This window comes from Mobula birostris, chromosome 7 (genome assembly GCF_030028105.1).
Source record: "Mobula birostris isolate sMobBir1 chromosome 7, sMobBir1.hap1, whole genome shotgun sequence".
Lineage (NCBI taxonomy): Eukaryota > Metazoa > Chordata > Chondrichthyes > Myliobatiformes > Myliobatidae > Mobula > Mobula birostris.
The window spans coordinates 146,069,380-146,086,481 of NC_092376.1; the positions used below are offsets into that span (position 1 = coordinate 146,069,380).

The 17,102-nt window shown below is 40.9% G+C and overlaps 1 protein-coding gene across 4 annotated transcripts in view; it reads left to right on the forward strand.

The window, feature by feature from the left end:
* The window catches only part of LOC140200486 (rho GTPase-activating protein 26-like), a 193,425-nt gene that overhangs the window by 126,299 nt on the left and 50,024 nt on the right, over window positions 1-17,102 (forward strand). For all 4 annotated transcript variants that reach the window (XM_072263883.1, XM_072263884.1, XM_072263881.1 and 1 more), the window contains exons 16-18: window positions 9,088-9,146; window positions 14,491-14,596; window positions 16,339-16,498. In XM_072263883.1, the coding sequence (XP_072119984.1) occupies window positions 9,088-9,146; window positions 14,491-14,596; window positions 16,339-16,498 (325 nt within the window). The remainder of the gene's footprint in view (window positions 1-9,087; window positions 9,147-14,490; window positions 14,597-16,338; window positions 16,499-17,102) is intronic.

A 17,102-nucleotide genomic window follows, 5' to 3' on the forward strand; every position in this document is an offset into this window, starting at 1 on the left:
TGCGAGCAACATTAACTGAACACACTACACTGACACTGAATCAAAAGCTCGCCAATTTCCTCCTTGCATTGCAGCACATTCCATAACCAACAACTCACCAGCTCTGTTATTCCTGGATCGTCCCTTGTGCTCACGCTTGGAACTGCTTGAGCCCAATCTCAGAAGGAATATGCAGGACAAACAGTTGAGACAAATTGAGGGCTCCTCAAGCAAGGAGGTTTGATGTTTCACTCCTGGACAAGCAGTCCTGCGAAGGACTACACATGTGATCAAAAGTGGGTATTTGGAAAGATTAAGGATAGAGCTGGCCCACTCTTCTACACAGTGGAGATTCCATCTGATGTGGTTGAGAGACTACATCGATCAGTTGAGAACAGAGTCAATTGTTAGAGAACAAAGGTGTCCAGAGCTATCAGATCCACTTCCTGCAGTCCCGGAGTCAACTCCAGCAACCACCACGGAAGCAGCCCCAGAACCTGAGATTGTTTCACAGCCACAAGACTCACCTACCATGTAGAGTGAGAGTGACTCCCCTTGTCAGGAAAGATATTATCCCACAATAGTATGGAATCCCCCTTAAATCGTTAGGGCTGAATGGGACAATTTAACATCTGCTGTATATGTCTATATAGTAGTTTTATATAGTATACTGTGTATATATGATTAGAGAACAATACATTGCATATTTAAGTTAAGAAGCATTGTATATTGAATTGGCTAAGCAGGAAGGTGTGTTGTGTATTTAATATTTCAGTAATATTTGAGTAACATTGTAAATATATTAAGCATTCTTTGTTTTTTATGTAATTCATTATGGATTTATATGTAAAAGCAACACGAGTAGTATATGTCAGTATGCCACTATGTCGTAAGCGTGCACCTCACTAAAAATTTTTTTTGAAATGTACACGTTCTGGGCTCCTGTGTATTTTTTTACGATTAGTTTTATTTACTGGTTGCTGCAGGGCTGCAGGTGCCTTTTGCAGAGCGGGAACAGAACATTTCTTCCCCGGCCCTGCTCCCAAATAAGCTGTGATAATCAGGGCTTGGGTTGGGTTGAGTCGATCTGGAGTGCTGAGCAGAGTCGCTCTCTCACTTAGTCAGGGAGGCTGGCTGGCAGTTACTCTTCTTACACCTGCTCACTGTCCCATCACAGCTGTATCCCTGATCTCTTCGACACACTGTTCTTATTCATTCCTGAATTATGGGTAGTTTGGGTATATCTGGCATGTCACCTGTGGTTAAAGACTTTTGCCAGATTTCTGTGCTAACCTCCCAGAAGGACCGAGGAGTCATCTTGTCAGTCATGGGGCTTATTCCCTAACTTGCCTCAATGCAGCAAGCACCTCCTCTTTTGTGATCTGGATGCTGTCCATGACCTCTCTACTATTTTGCCGCAGTTCTATCGACTCCATATTTGTCTCCCGAATAAATAGTAGATGCAAAAATTTCAATTCTCCCATCTCTTTCAGCTCCATGCCTAGGTGACCATGCTGATCTTCAAATGGACCAATTTTGTCTCATGTTATCCTTTTTCTCGTAATATATCTGTAGAAGCCCTTGGGACTATCCTTCACCTTGTCTGCTGGAGCAACCTCATGTCTTCTTTTAGCCCTCCTGATTTTCCTCTTAAGAGCGATGCTTAGCCCACTGCTGTACTCTACACCCACAAGTATCTGGCTATACACAGCTCAAATGCCATCTATAAATTTGCTGATGACATAACTATTGTTGGCAGAACTTCAGATCGTGATGAGGAAGCATACAGCAGTGAGGTAGATCGTGATGAGGAAGCATACAGCAGTGAGGTAGATCGTGATGAGGAAGCATACAGCGGTGAGGTAGATCGTGATGAGGAAGCATACAGCAGTGAGGTAGATCGTGATGAGGAAGCATACAGCAGTGAGGTAGATCGTGATGAGGAAGCATACAGCAGTGAGGTAGATCAGCTAATGAAGAACCTGTCAACTTCCGCTTTAAATATACCCAATGACCTGGTCACAACAAGCTTGCACTCTACATCAGTAAGACCAAGGAATTGTTTGTGGACATCAGAAAAGGGAAGCTGAGGGAATGCACTCCTGTCCTCGTCAAGGGACCAGAAGTGGAAAGAGTGAGCATTTTCCAGTTCCTGAGTGTCAACATCTCTGAAGATTAGACAGTCCCGATGAAGGGTCTTGGCCAGAAACGTTGACTGTTTACTCTTCTCCATAGATGCTGCCTGGCCTGCTGAGTCCCTCCAGCACTTTGTGTGTATTGCTTGGAGTGTTTTAGAAACAGCTTCTTGTCCTCTGCCATCAGATTTCTGAATGGACAATTAACCCATATATACTAACTCATTTTTTTTCTAGTTTTTGCTCTCATTTTTCACTACTAATTTAATTTTTTATAGATGTATTTCTTATTGTAATATATCATTTTTAATTTTTGATGTATTGCAGTGTACTGCTGCCACAAAGCGATACATTTCCCAACATGTCAGTGATATTAAACCTGATTCTAATTCTGCATTTTTTTATACTCGTCAAGCACCTCATTCACTCCTTGCCTTTTATTCTAAAAGGAACATACGAATTCTGTACTCTCAACATTTCACTTTTGAAGGTTTCCCATTTGCCAAGCATCTCTCCAACACACCAAACATCTCTCCAAGAAGCCAGCCTATCTAACACACTTAGCTATCCTTCCTGATGCCATCAAAATTGGCCTTTCTCCAATTTAGAATATCAACCCGAGGACCAGTCCTGTCTTTCAAAGTCCCACTTAATCCCTTCGCCATACAATAAATTTGTCTTCTAGTTTTGTCTGCTTTTGAATGGTAACAGGTTTCCTGTAATCCGTCCTTTTTCAGACATTGAAATACCCCATCCTATCTACATATGTGTTCCTTTATCTCCTGTTAACTTTTGGCAGGTTTCAAATACCCACATCACCCCTCTCCATTAAGCATAATGGTGACATCCTTTTTGTACCTAATCTCTCTCCATGTAGCTCCAGGTAATACGGAAAGATAGGCAGGAAGGCAAAGGAGGTGGGGTGGTGCTCTTGATTAGGGATGAGATCAGGGCGATTGTGAGAGACGATATAAGATCTACAGAGCAGAATGTTGAGTCCATCTGAGTAGAGATTAAGGGAAAAAAGTCACTGGTGGGTGTTGACTATAAGCCACTTAATAAAAATATTTCAGTGGCAGAGGCGATTAACCAAGAAATAACTGAGGCTTGTAATAACAGAACGGCAGTTGTCATGGGGGATTTTAACGTCCACATAGATTGGGTGAATCAGGTTGGTCAAGGAAGTCTTGAGGAGGACTTCATAGAATGCATCTGTGATGGCTTTCTTGAGCAGCATGTTAGTGAACCTACAAGGGAAAATACTATCTTAGATCTAGTCCTGTGCAATGAGACAGGTAAGATAAATGATCTTGTAGTCAGGGATCCTCTTGGAAAGGGTGATCATGGTATGATTGAATTTCGCATTCAGATGGAGGATGAAATAGTTAGATCTAAAATTAGTGTATTATGCTTGAAGAAGGGAGACTACAACGGATGAGGGAGGAGTTGGCTAATGTGGATTGGGAGCACAGGCTATTTGGTAGGACAGTTGAACAGTGGAATACTTTCAAAGAGATTTTTCACAGTGCTCAAGAAAAGTATATTCTAGTCAATAGTAAGGACAGTAAGTGTGGGGAGAGCCAGCCTTGGATAACTCAGGAAATAAAAGATAGTATCAAATTAAAAGCTCATGTACAAAGTCGCAAAGAGTAGAGGGAGACTGAAGGGTTGGGAAAACAGTTAAAAAGCAACAGAGAACAACTAAACAAGAAATAAGGAAAGGGAAGATAGAGTGTGAAAGTAAATTAGCACAAAATCAAAAACAGATAGTAAAAGTTTTTATAAATATATAAAGCGAAAGAGGGTGGCTAAAGTCAACGTCAGTCCCTTGGAAGACGAGAAGGGGAAATTGATATTGGGTGATAAGGAAATGGCTGAGGCATTGAATGAGTATTTTGTGTCCGTCTTCACGGTTGACAACATGTCTAATATGCCAAAGAAGGATGTTATGGATGAAATGGGAGGTGAGGACCTCGATAAAATCACTGTCACTAAAGAGATAGTGATGAGCAAACTAGAGGGCCTGAAGGTAGATAAGTCCCCTGGTCCTGATGGGATGCATCCCAGGGTGCTGAAGGAATTGGCGGAAGTTATAGTAAACACGTTGGTAATCATTTACCAAAACTGGTTAAGACTGTGGGCAGGTCCTGGCGGATTGGAAGACGGCAAATGTCATGCCACTTTTTAAAAAAGGATGTAGGCAAAAGGCAGACAACTATAGGCCAGTTAGCTTAACATCTGTAATTGGGAAAATGCTTGAAGCTGTCATTAAGGAAGAAATAGCGAAGCATTAGAAAAGGGTGGTTCTATTAGACAGACGCAGCATGGATTCAGAAAGGGCAGGTTCTGTTTGACAAACTTACTTGGGTTCTTTGAGGACATAATGAGTGCAGTGGATAGAGGGGAACAGGTGGATGTTGTATACTTGGATTTCCAGAAGGCGTTCGATAAGGTGCCGCAGAAGAGACTTATAAATAAGATACTGATGCATGGAGTCAGAGGAAGTGTATTGGCATGGATAATGGATTGACTAACCAATAGAAGGCAGAGAGTTGGTATAAATGGGTGTTTCTCCGGTTGGCCGTCAGTGGTGAGTGGGGTGCTGCAGGGGTTGGTGCTGGGCCCGCAGCTGTTTACCATTTACATTGATGATTTGGAAGAGGGGACTGAGTGTATCGTAGCAAAGTTTTCTGATGACACTAAACTGAGTGGAAAAGCAAATTGTACAGAAGATGTGGAGAGTCTGCAGAGGGATATAGATAGGTTAAGTGTGTGGGCCAAGGTCTGGCAGATAGAATACAATGTTGGTAAATGCGAGATCATCCACTTTGGAAAGGAATAATGGAAGAACAGATTATTATTTAAATGGTGAAAGATTGCAGCATGCTGTTGTGCAGAGGGACTTGGGAGTGCTTGTTCATGAATCACAAAAAATTGGCTTGCAGGTACAACAGGTTATTAAGAAGGCAAACGGAATGTTGGCCTTCATTGCTAGAGGGCTTGAATTCAAGAGCAGGGAGGTCATGCTGCAACTATACAGGGTACTGGTGAGGCCACACCTGGAGTTCTGTGTGCAGTTCTGGTCTCCATACTTGAGGAAGGATATACTGACTTTGGAGGCAGTGCAGAGGAGGTTCACCAGGTTGTTTCCAGGGTTGAAGGGGTTAACCTATGAGGAGAATTGAGTCACCTGGGACTATACTCTCTGGAGTTCAGAAGAATGAGAGGGGATCTTGTAGGAACATAACAAAATTTTGAAAGGGATAGATAAGATAGAAATAGGAAAGTTGTTTCCATTGGTAGGTGAGACTAGAACTAGGGGACATAGCCTCAAGATTCAGGGGAGAAGATTTAAGATGGAGGTAAGGAGAAACCGTTTTTCCCAGAGAGTGGTGAATCTGTAGAATTCTCTGTCTAGGGAAGCAATTGAGGCTTCTTCACTAAATATATTTAAGATACAGTTAGATAGGTTTTTACATAGTAAGGGAATTAAGGGTTATGGGGGAAAGGCAGATAGATGGAGCTGAGTTTATGGACAGATCAGCCATGATCTTATTGAATGGCGGGGCAGGCTTAATGGGCCGGATGGCCTACTCCTGCTCCTATTACTTATGTTCTATGTTCTTATTTGAAGAGCCTTCTATATATTTTCTCCCTTGATATTGAAGTAATACATTCTTTGATAATACCTACTCTTTGACAACCCCCTTCTGAATGAAAAATTCTATACACCCAGGATCCTGAGGTTACCAGTCCTGTCCAGCTCCTAATCATGCCTAACTAAAGGCAACAGTATCATTAACCCACATGTTAATTAAAGCCTTAAGTTCATCTATCTTACTAGTTGAATTTCTTGCATTAAAGTAGATGCAGTTTAGGTTTGTACTTCACTCCATGTGCCTGTTCTACCTACTGGACTAACCGTTTCCCCTCTAGGTGACTGTAATCTCTCTTACACCCGTCCATCTGCTTTGAAGCTTCATTCCTCTGCCAACTTTAAACATGCCTAGTGTACTGGAAAACCTCCCCATGAGGAAATTGAGCCTGTTCCAGTTTATGTGCAAACTATCCCACTTGCACAGGTCCCATCTTCCCCAAATACAGTTCTAATAATCCAGAAATCTGAAACCCACTCCTCTGCACTTGCCCTTCAACTAGGCATTCATCTGACCTAATGACTAGCTCCTTACACTGGAAGCACTCTGGAGATTACAACCCTTGAAGTCGTGCTCTTTAAATGACTACCAAACTTGTAGAATTTATTCCCTTCTTCTACCTTTGTCATTGGTAACCATATATACCATGACCACTGCCCCTTTAGAATGTCTTGCAGCTGCTCTGAGATGGCTTTTATCCGTATTACCAGAGAAACAATGTACCAGCCAGGAGTTTCATTTTTGGCCACAGGAATGCCTACCTATCTCCCATACAATAGAATTCCCTAACAATATCATTTTCCCAATCTTATTTCTCTCCTTCTGTATACCAAAACCTTCTGAACTGGGCTATTGTTAATATTTTTCTCTGGGAAACAATTCCTGCTCCGAATCCCTGTGTATCCCATCAGTAAACACCATGCTTGTTTGAGAGCGGAGTACACATACCTGCTTGCCCTTACTGCACTTCTGAGTGGTTACCCCTCTTCTCTTTGTGTATGTCACAGGTGACCAACTTACAAAACCTACTATCTTCCATATTTTCTACGTACTGAATATTTCATAGTGAATCCACAGGTGTAGCCACCAGGAACATTGAATATGTCCCTGATCTCCCACATTTCACAGGAGGTGCATATCACTGCCCTAACTTACATCTCCTCTTTCCCAGTAAGAAGGAAGAGAAAAAAATAAACACCGTACATGGTCACTGCTCCGCTGGTTCTAACTAAATCTCGTTGCTTAGTAAAGTCAATACTTCTCCCCAACAGTAGTACTTTGACCTCATAGCCCCTCTCACTTTACAGGTGTTCTTTTTCTAATGATCTAGTAAATACTGTCAACTCACTGCAGCTTCTGGATTTACTTATCTGGTTGGCCTGAGAAGCAAGTGAAGGCCAACTTCTTGTATTATAGAAGGTAGCTTGATGATGCTAGCACAGGTTCAACAGGATGAATAAATTCCTTTTGGGCTGTTTTGTTCAATGAACTGATTTCCTTTCTAGGGCCATTGAGAATGAACCACATTGATCAAGATGGACAAATAACTCAGTATGGATATGAATAGTAGATTTCCTACCTAAAAAGTCAGTGGTGATGTGATTAGATTCGTATGTAAATGAAAACAGAAAATTCTGGCTGTACTTATTTTCAGCAGGGTCATTGACCATGAGTTTTTATTTTGACTTATTAAATATTTTTAATTTTTATTATATTTTGAAAACAAATTTAATTTCTAAAACTATCAAAGGTTTCAAAGGTACATTTAATGTCAGAGAAATACATACAATATACATCCTGAAATGCTTTTTCTTTATAACTGTCCATGAAACAGGAGTGCCTCAAAGAATGAATGACAGTTAAATGTTAGCACCCCAAAGCCCCCTCAGCTCTCCCCTCCTGCATGTAAACAGCAGCAAAGCAACAATCCCCCTTCCCCCACCAGCAAAAAAAAAGCATTGGCACCCACCACCGAGCACTCAAGCATGCAGCAAAGCAGCAGCAAAGTCACAGACTTGCAGTACCCCAAAGACTACTCGTTCACCCAGTATTCGTTATACCACAGACTCTCTCTTCCCCAGTAAGGGAGAAAGAGATGTCTCCGTTTCACAACGAGAGGGGAGACATAACAACCACTCACTAGTTTACAATGTTAAAAGTCATTGCACCGCTTTTTCCAAGCTCTGTGCCCAAATATCTTGGGTCTTTGGGTACATAGCCAGAGATCTTCCAGCTCCCACGACACACCAATCTCTTGGCGGCACACCGACTTTTGATCCGCCTGTCTCCAGAGCCACGGGATCTCGGACCTCCGAAGGCGAGCCAGGCTCTTAGGCTGCATCTTTGGCATGTCGAATAACGGCCAGTCATGAAATCCCAAGAACGGGTCCCATTCCTGCAAAGAGCTGAAGTCAGCCTGTAACTCCAGGTCAGGGTCTTCAAAAGAATCCTGAAAGAGAAAAGTAGAGATATTAATGATGAAAATGGAGCTGTTTCTGAAGATGCAAACAAAGGAGTCACTGTTTAGCGCCATCATAACTAAGCTCCGGCCTTTTATTTTATTTACTGGTTTGGGTAACTGAATGACAAATACAATGTAATATGCTACATAATTTAATATAATATACAGTGCCTGTAGTTCCTCAGACGTCTGCGGAGATTTGGCAGTCATCAAAAACCCTGGCAAATTTCAGTAGATGTGTGGTGTAAAGTGTACTGACTGGCTGCTTCACAGCCTGGTATGGGAACACCAATGCCTTTGAGTGGAAAATCCAACAAAAGGTAGTGGATATGGCCCAGTACATCACGGATAAAACTCTCCCAACCATGGAGCACATTTACATGAAACGTTGCCATCCATCAACAAAGATCCTCACCACCCAGGTAGTGCTCTTTTCTCACTGCTGCCGTCAGGTAGAAGGTACAAGTGCCTCAGAATTCATACCACCATGTTCAAGAACTGTTACTACCCCTCAACCATCAGGCTCTTGAACAAATCAGGGTAACTACACTCATTCTACTTCTGGTGTCCCCACAACCAGTGTTCTCACTTTAAGGACTCTTTATCTTGTTATTTATTGCTATTTATTTATATTTGCATTTGTGCAGTTTGCTGTCCATTGATCCTATTTACAGTTACTGTTCTATAAATTTGCTAAGTATGCCCACATAAAAAGAATCTCAGGGTTGGATGTGGTGACATGTATGTACTCTGAAAATAAATTTACTTTGACTGTGACTTTGAATTTGATAAATTATGATGTGGCACCCATTTAGGATTCATTGATACTAAATTTGATTATTTAATTTCCTTTCAGAGTGCTTCCAGCTCCATTGATGACATTCCAATTACAACATAGCTTTATCAAAGCAGCGAGTAAGTGAAGAAATTTTATTTTCTTGTCTGCAAAAAATGATCACAAAGAAATGTAGCATTCATTAGAACCATTAAACCTGCTGCTTCCAACAGGCATACGTAGTTTGTAATGTTTTTCCTTGTAATTCAGTGTCATAATACTTTTTCTCAGCATTATGCAATTGGTACTATCAGGATGTGGTTCTAATATGAATCCGTACCTTTCAACACTCCTCTTCACCATTAACACCTGTCCGCCTCCCCCAGATCACCAACAAGCCCCAATTATCCTGACCCATGTCCCCTGCTGCAACTGAATTGGATGTGGTGGGACCAAAACAGTTGTCCCATCACATGTACACCTTACTCAAATTTAAAGGGAAGAGACTACATTCTCTCATTATTCAGAACTAGGGTTGCCAACTGTCCCGTATTAGCCGGGACATCCCGTATATTAGGCGAAATTGGTTTGTCCCATACGGGACTGCCCTTGTCCCGTATTTCCCCCACTAAGGTAGAGCATTCCTATGAAACCTTTCGTGATGAAATGGCGTAAAGCAAAGAAGCAATTACCATTAATTTATATGGGAAAATTTTTGAGCATTCCCAGACCCAAAAAATAACCTACCAAATCATACCAAGTAACACATAAAACCTAAAATAACACTAATGTATAGTAAAAGCAGAAATTATATGATAAATACACAGCCTATATAAAGTAGAAATAATGTATGTACAGTGTAGTCAGGAAGATTAAGCCAAAACCGATTTGTGGGAAAAAAATCGGCACATCACGCATGCGCACATCACAGGTGCCCACGCAAGGCTTCATGATCATGGTAGTCTTTCTCAGGGTAAACTCAAATGTCCCATATTTGACTGCTACTTTTGTCCCATATTTGGGAGTGAGAAAGTTGGCAACCCTACTAGCAGGCATGGAGCACAGTAGCCAGGGCAGTAACTTGCTCAGGGAAGCTCGCTGTCTTCATAGGCTTAGTGCCTTGGAGACAGTGATAGAGTCATTGAGGAGTACAACACAGAAACAGGCCCTTCGCCTATCTAGTCCTTGTTGAAACATTTTAAGCTGCCTACTCTTATCAACCTGCACCGTGACCATAGTCCTCCATATCCCTATCATCCATGTACCTATCCAAAATTCTCTTAAAAGTTGAAATCGAGCTTGCATGCACCACTTATGCTGGTAGTTCATTTCACACTCTCACGACCCTTTGAATGAAGAAGTTTCCCCTGTGTTCCCTTTAAACTTCTTACCTTTCACCCTTAATGCATGACCTGTAGTAGTCCCACCAAACCTCAGTGGAAAAAGCCTGTTTGCAGTCACGGGAGAACGTACAAACTCCTTACAGGCAGAGGTGGGACTTGAGCCCGGATTGCTGGTACTGTACCTGCTTGCAGTCACCTGCTACCATGCATCTTTGAGGATCCCTGGCAAGTCTTCTAATTCCCAGGTGTGGAAGATTAATTTCCAAGTTTATGAATAAACTTTCTCTCTGGAAGGGTTTTGAAATGCCGGCTACTATGCCCTTGCTTTAATTTTCAGTTGTCATGTAATTCATTTAATCTCTTGTTGGTCTAGTGTGGTGGTGAGGCTAGACCAGATGGTTTGCTATAAATGGGGAATAAAAAACACTGTGTCAAGGACATGGTCATGGTTGAGGGGTTCTTTGAAGTGCTTCTTACATCAATTATTGACTGCTTCACTTTTATCTTGACAAATCTACTGCTATTCTTGGCTTTCTACAGGATAGATCTTGACAACACTGAAGAATCATCACTCAGTGACCATTTTATTAGGTATAGCTGTACACCTGCTCTTTAATGCAAGTACCTAATCAGTCAATCATGTGGCGGTAATAGAATGCATAAAAGCCTGCAGACATGATCAGGGGGTTTACTTGAATCAGAATCAAGTTTAATATCACCAGCATATGTCGTGAAATTTGTTGTTTTGCAGCAGCAGTATATTGCAATACATAATAAAATGCATTGTTAAAAATAGAAATTGCAATAAGAAATATATATGCAAAATTAAATTAAGTAGTGCAATAAGAGAACAGAAAGTCTAGTGAGGTAGTGCTCATGGGTTCATTGCCATTCTGAAATTTGATGGCAGAGGTGAAGAAACTGTTCCTGAAACATTGAGTGTGTGTCTTCGGCCTCCCGTACCTCCTCCTTGATCGTTGAAATGATAAGAGGGCATGTCCTGGGTGATGGGGGTCATTAATGAAGGATGAAGACTTTTTGAGGCATTGCCTTTTGAAAATGTCTTTGAAGTTGGGGAGGCTAGTGCCCCTCGTGGGGCTGGTATGTTTGCAACTTCCTGCAGCTTTTTCCAGTCCTGTGCAGTAGCCCCTCCATACCGGATGGTGTTAGAACCTGTTAGAATGCTCCCCATTGTGTTGTTCAGACCAAACATCTGAATGAGGAAGAAATGAGAACTAAGTGACTTTGACCATTAGTGTTGATGCCAGACCGTATCTCAGAAAGAAATATCTCCTGGGATTTTCACCTACAGCAATCTCTAGAGTTTACAGAAAATCGTGCAAGACAAGAAAAAACAACCAGTGAACAGCAGCTCTGTGGGTGAAAATGCCTTGTTAATGAGGGAGGTTGGGGAGAATGGCCAAACTAGTTCAAGCTGACAGGGAGGCAACAGTGACTTAAACCCTTGAAGTGAATTGGCTACAGCAATTTGCTACAGCAGGATCAGTGGCCACTGAATGTATGAATGTCATCAGCAAGTTAATGGACCACTTGCGCTCTTTCCATCCACAATCTATTCTTTAGAACTTTGTTTTGAGTCGTGGATGGCAGCTTTATCTGTTCCTTGTAAGGATGGTGGAGCCACCAATCCAAGAACGCCTTGCATTTGCAGTTAGTTTCTGGATTTTCTGGGTCATTCTTTTTAACCATTCCTGGTGCTTTTAGAGAAGTGAAATGTCTTTACAAGTGCTAATCTTGTTAAGAATTCGGGGGAATCCATGCATAGTGGATAATCTGTAGCAGCAGCTTTTTTATTGCGGTCTACAGATAGTCTAAAGCACTGTCTTGAAGAGCTACTTGCTAAGCTCTTGCCTGATGAAACCTAGAGTTGTACATTTTGGGAGTATAGTTGTTTTATTCTACCAACCCCCGGGCCGCTCACTGGAATCAGGAGAAGACACTGACATTAGTGCACTTACCCTGCCAGTGTATTTAGAGGGCTTTATGGAGACAATACTGTTCTTCTTATGGAAAATGGTTCATGATATTGGAGAAGTTCAGGGATTACTGATAGAATTCTGGTCCTTGACCTTGATGGATGTGGCAGTGACTGAGAGAGCAATTTAAAAAGTTTCAAGGAAATTAAAGAGCTTTTTTGTAGACTGTTTGAGAGGAAAGAAAACATTAGAATGTTTGTGAGGATTTTCCAAACAGCCTGTTTCTTATCATTTGAAACTGAATCTATCATAGGCTCAAACCTACCTATCTTCTATCTTGGGAGAGAGATATCCATAAGAAAATACTCTTTTAAATATAATTAAGCCAAACTGCTGTACACTTGCTCCACTGCATTGGCCTGGTGCTTGTAACAAATAAGTCTTTGGGTTCCCTTGAGTGTAGTGTAGCGCACAGAAGATGTGGAACAGTGGAATAGTGGCATTCAGTATTGATCCCTAGCAGATATTCTGTTTGAATATAAAATTAAAACTCTACCACAGCTAACCTGACCTTAGTGTGAATAAAGTTTTTTTTTAATGTATGACCCCCCCACCCATCACACCCAACCCAGAGGTATTTGCAGTAACATGGAATAATATAATTTTCCTGAATCAAGCTATTCATTAAGTACAGTCATGACCTGAAAGCCCAAATTCAAATATGTTAACCAACTACTTACCCAAACCAACTTGAGCCTGACGTGCTCAAGTTGGATAAAATGGCTTAGTTCTGTTGGAACAGTGGTCCCCAACCTCTGGGCCGCGGACTGATACTGGGACGCGAAGCATGCAGGGGCACAGCGGTAGCCAGGATGTCAGCACATCTTTAAGAAGAAAGCTGAAAAAAACAAGCTAATTAATTAGGTGCTGCCCGGCACAAAAATGTCGGCCCAGATCAGAGATGATTGCCGATTTCACTTGCTCTACGCAATCGGCAAACGCCTCTGATTCGGTGTCCACGGGAACGGTACCAGAGGATTGGAGGGAGGCGAATGTTGTCCCCTTGTTCAAAAAAGGTAGTAGGGATAGCCCAGGTAATTATAGGCCAGTGAGCCTTACGGCTGTGGTGGGAAAGCTGTTGGAAAAGATTCTTAGAGATAGGATCTATGGGCATTTAAAGAATCATGGTCTGATCAGGGACAGTCAGCATGGCTTTGTGAAGGGCAGATCGTGTCTAACAAGCCTGATAGAGTTCTTCGAGGAGGTGACCAGGCATATAGATGAGGGTAGTGCAGTGGATGTGATCTGTGTAGATTTTAGTAAGGCATTTGTCAAGGTTTCACACGGTAGGCTTATTCAGAAAGTCAGAATGCATGGGATCCAGGGAAGTTTGGCCAGGTTTATTCAGAATTGGCTTGCCTGCAGAAGGCAGAGAGTTGTGGTGGAGGGAGTACATTCAGATTGAAGGGTTGTGACTAGTGGTGTCCCACAAGGATCTGTTCTGGGACCTCTACTTTTTGTGATTTTTATTAACAACCTGGATGTGGGGGTAGAAGGGTGGGTTGGCAAGTTTGCAGACGACAGGGCACCACTGCTCAGTACAAGACGACATGGCTTTAAAGTAAGGGGTGGGAAGTTCAAGGGGGATATTAGAGAAAGGTTTTTTACTCAGAGAGTGGTTGGTGCGTGGAATGCACTGCCTGAGTCAGTGGTGGAGGCAGATACACTAGTGAAGTTTAAAGAAACTAATAGACAGGTATATGGAGGAATTTAAGGTGGGGGCTTATATGGGAGGCAGGGTTTGATGGTCGGCACAACATTGTGGGCCGAAGGGCCTGTAATGTGCTGTACTATTCTATGTTTTATGTTCTATGTGCTGGATGCGTCCCGGCTACGGCTGCACCCCTGCATTCTTCGCGGCCCAGTATCAGTTTGCGGCCCGGAGGTTGGGGACCACTGCGTTGGAATATTGTTCTTATAAAGTAGTTCCATGGAATCAAGTTACTTCTAATTTGACTGTGAATTCAGAAGTCCTGGTATTTTGTATTAACATAAAGTATATTTTCTTTTTGTGATGACATGATTTAGACTACAAAACTAGATTTATTAAACAAATGAAAATTAATGAGCCACTTGATCATTGTGATCACCAAAGTTACTAGAGGTAAATCATAAATATTGTATTTGTTTTTGATTCTCAATAGAGTTGGACAATCCAGAATCAAGACTGTCTGAGATACATAAATATGTTCATCGGCTGCCAGAGAAGAACAAGGCAATGTTGGAAATAACTATAAAACATCTGGCAAAGTAAGACAAAGCTTATTGCTTTAGTTTGTTTGAATAATTACTGTTTCTTTGAAAGTTTAACAAATTGTATTTTATTTACTAAATATATATGTTAATTCTCAAGTAATAAATGCTGAATACGATAATATGATAGCGATTGGAAACGTATTCACCAAATATTACTATGGAGTCTTAAGCAGCAGCTTACTTCTTCAGGCCTCAGGGTTTGTAATTTTTGTAGGCTAGTTGAAGGCAGCATCACTAATGGTAGGAAATACAGCTGGATGTAAATTAACATGAACAATATGAAACTGTCTTCTGCTGTAGATCATATTACGGATACCTACAAAATGTTTTGTAAGCTTTAAGTCTTTGTTTCACTCAGTCATGTTTAAGGTTGAGAAAATAATTCAGTGTGATTATTAAATTTAAATATATGGAGGTCTCTTCATGGGTGAAGCACTTTATCAAAATTCGATGTCTTCAGTACAGCTGAGTTGAGGCCTCCGTTGGTCAGGGTCAACCATGGATATTGCATCCTAGCTGTCTAGAATGCAAGCCAGGGCATTAAAATGTGGAGAGCAATCTGTTGCCCATGTGTTAAGCTCCCCCTTTCCATGCATTTGATGAACCCAAGGGAACAGCAAAAACCGATACGGTTGGCAACAGCAGCATCACAGGAGTTGCCAGGTCTGCTGGACTGCTTTAGGGACTCCAGCTCCAGATTTTTCCCTGGGGGGTTATTCCCAAAGCCTTCACCATGAGTGGGTATAGCCACAAGGCAGCAGAGGTTTGAGATCAGAGTTTTCCTTTTCCTAGATGAGCTGCCAACCACAGATGACAAGCCTCATCTGCCCGAAGTGATTGGTTTATAAGGTACCAGTAACCCGCCTTTGCCTCTTCTCTAGTACAATTGTCTGTAATATGTATGTCTTTGGCATCATCATTATGAAAGGTCAAATAAAAACAAAAAATGTAGCTGAAGCTCTTGAATATGACACAGTGTCTTTTTTTGAAAAAATTAGATGATCTTGGCTTTCTGGGCTCTACAGTAAGGCACTAGGTTTAATCTTCAGTTTACTGAATTAGCCTTACTTTAACCTTAAATAGCTAAACCTGATGTGTTTTAGACATGCATTTTGGAAATATATCTATTGTAATATATCTATTGTACTCAATCAACATTTAAATATTATTTAATTGTAATATCCTTTCCTGTTCTTTGAGACTATTTTCACGATCTTGCATAGATCATGATATTCCGTATTGAGGTAATATCATGATCAATGTCAATTAATCATATTATGGCAATATTGTACAAGATATCATTGACATGAGTTATTCAATATCAGTTGATGAATCTCATTTATTTTAAATTAAACAAATTTAACAGTTTACAGCAGAATTGTAATCAATAGTGGCTTGTGCTATCTAGCTTCTAGTTCGTAATAGTTCAATTATTTATTGAGTGACTCAGTGAATACGTTTTGCTCGCTCTTGTACTATCTTTTGTGTACGTGTTGGCTTATCTTAAGGTGTTTGTAATTATACAGCTGTGCAGTATTAGAAGCCTACTTTGTGAAGTTGACACTAATGATGTGGCCATTTCCCTAGAATTAAATAAATAACACTTATCTTATTAAAGTCCTTGATCATGGCAGATGAGCTGATAGTTATTTCTTGGTTTGGACTAAAAGCAATATTCTGTCATAATTTTGTTAGTTGTCTTTTAATCAGTGAGTTATTTCTCTCTTGTCACTTAGGGTGTCCAGTAACCACAAACAAAATCTGATGACAGTGGCAAACCTAGGTGTGGTGTTTGGACCGACACTGTTTAGACCTCAGGAGGAGACTGTAGCAGCAATCATGGATATCAAGTTTCAGAATATAGTTGTTGAGATCTTAATAGAAAATTATGAAAAGGTAAGCATTTATTTAAAAGCTTGCTCAGGTGTTTTCTGGTGTCTGGACATCTAAAGAATCTTAAAATAATTATTTGGAACAAGGTTGTTCAGTTCACTGAATCTTGAGGAACAATTCATTAGGTCCCATTCATGTCTCTGCTATTTTTTTCTCCAAGTACGTATCCAGCTCCCTTGTGAAAATGGTTAAAGATCTTTTTCTTTTAACAACCATCTGGTAATATAAATCTTAATCATTCATGGCTTAATAGCAAACACCCTCATGTTACTTAATAAGACTATTATTTTTAAAATTTGCCCACCCAGCTTTGAAGTCTTCATAATTTTGAATATCTATATCAAATGGTACTTTTAAAATTTTCTATGGGAAACAACCAACACTACCCTTATTTATACCCACAATTGCAGTTCCCCTCTTCCTGCAACTATTTTAGAAAGTCTGTTCTGTACCTTCCTAGCATGTGGTTCACAGAAGTGTATGCAGAGTTTGTCCACTATTCTTTCAAGAAAATTGAAGTCTCCAGATTGTTTATTAACAACTTTATTATCCTCTTCCGATTTAAGACATCACTACTGAAAACATGCAACAGCTTAATTGTAGTTCC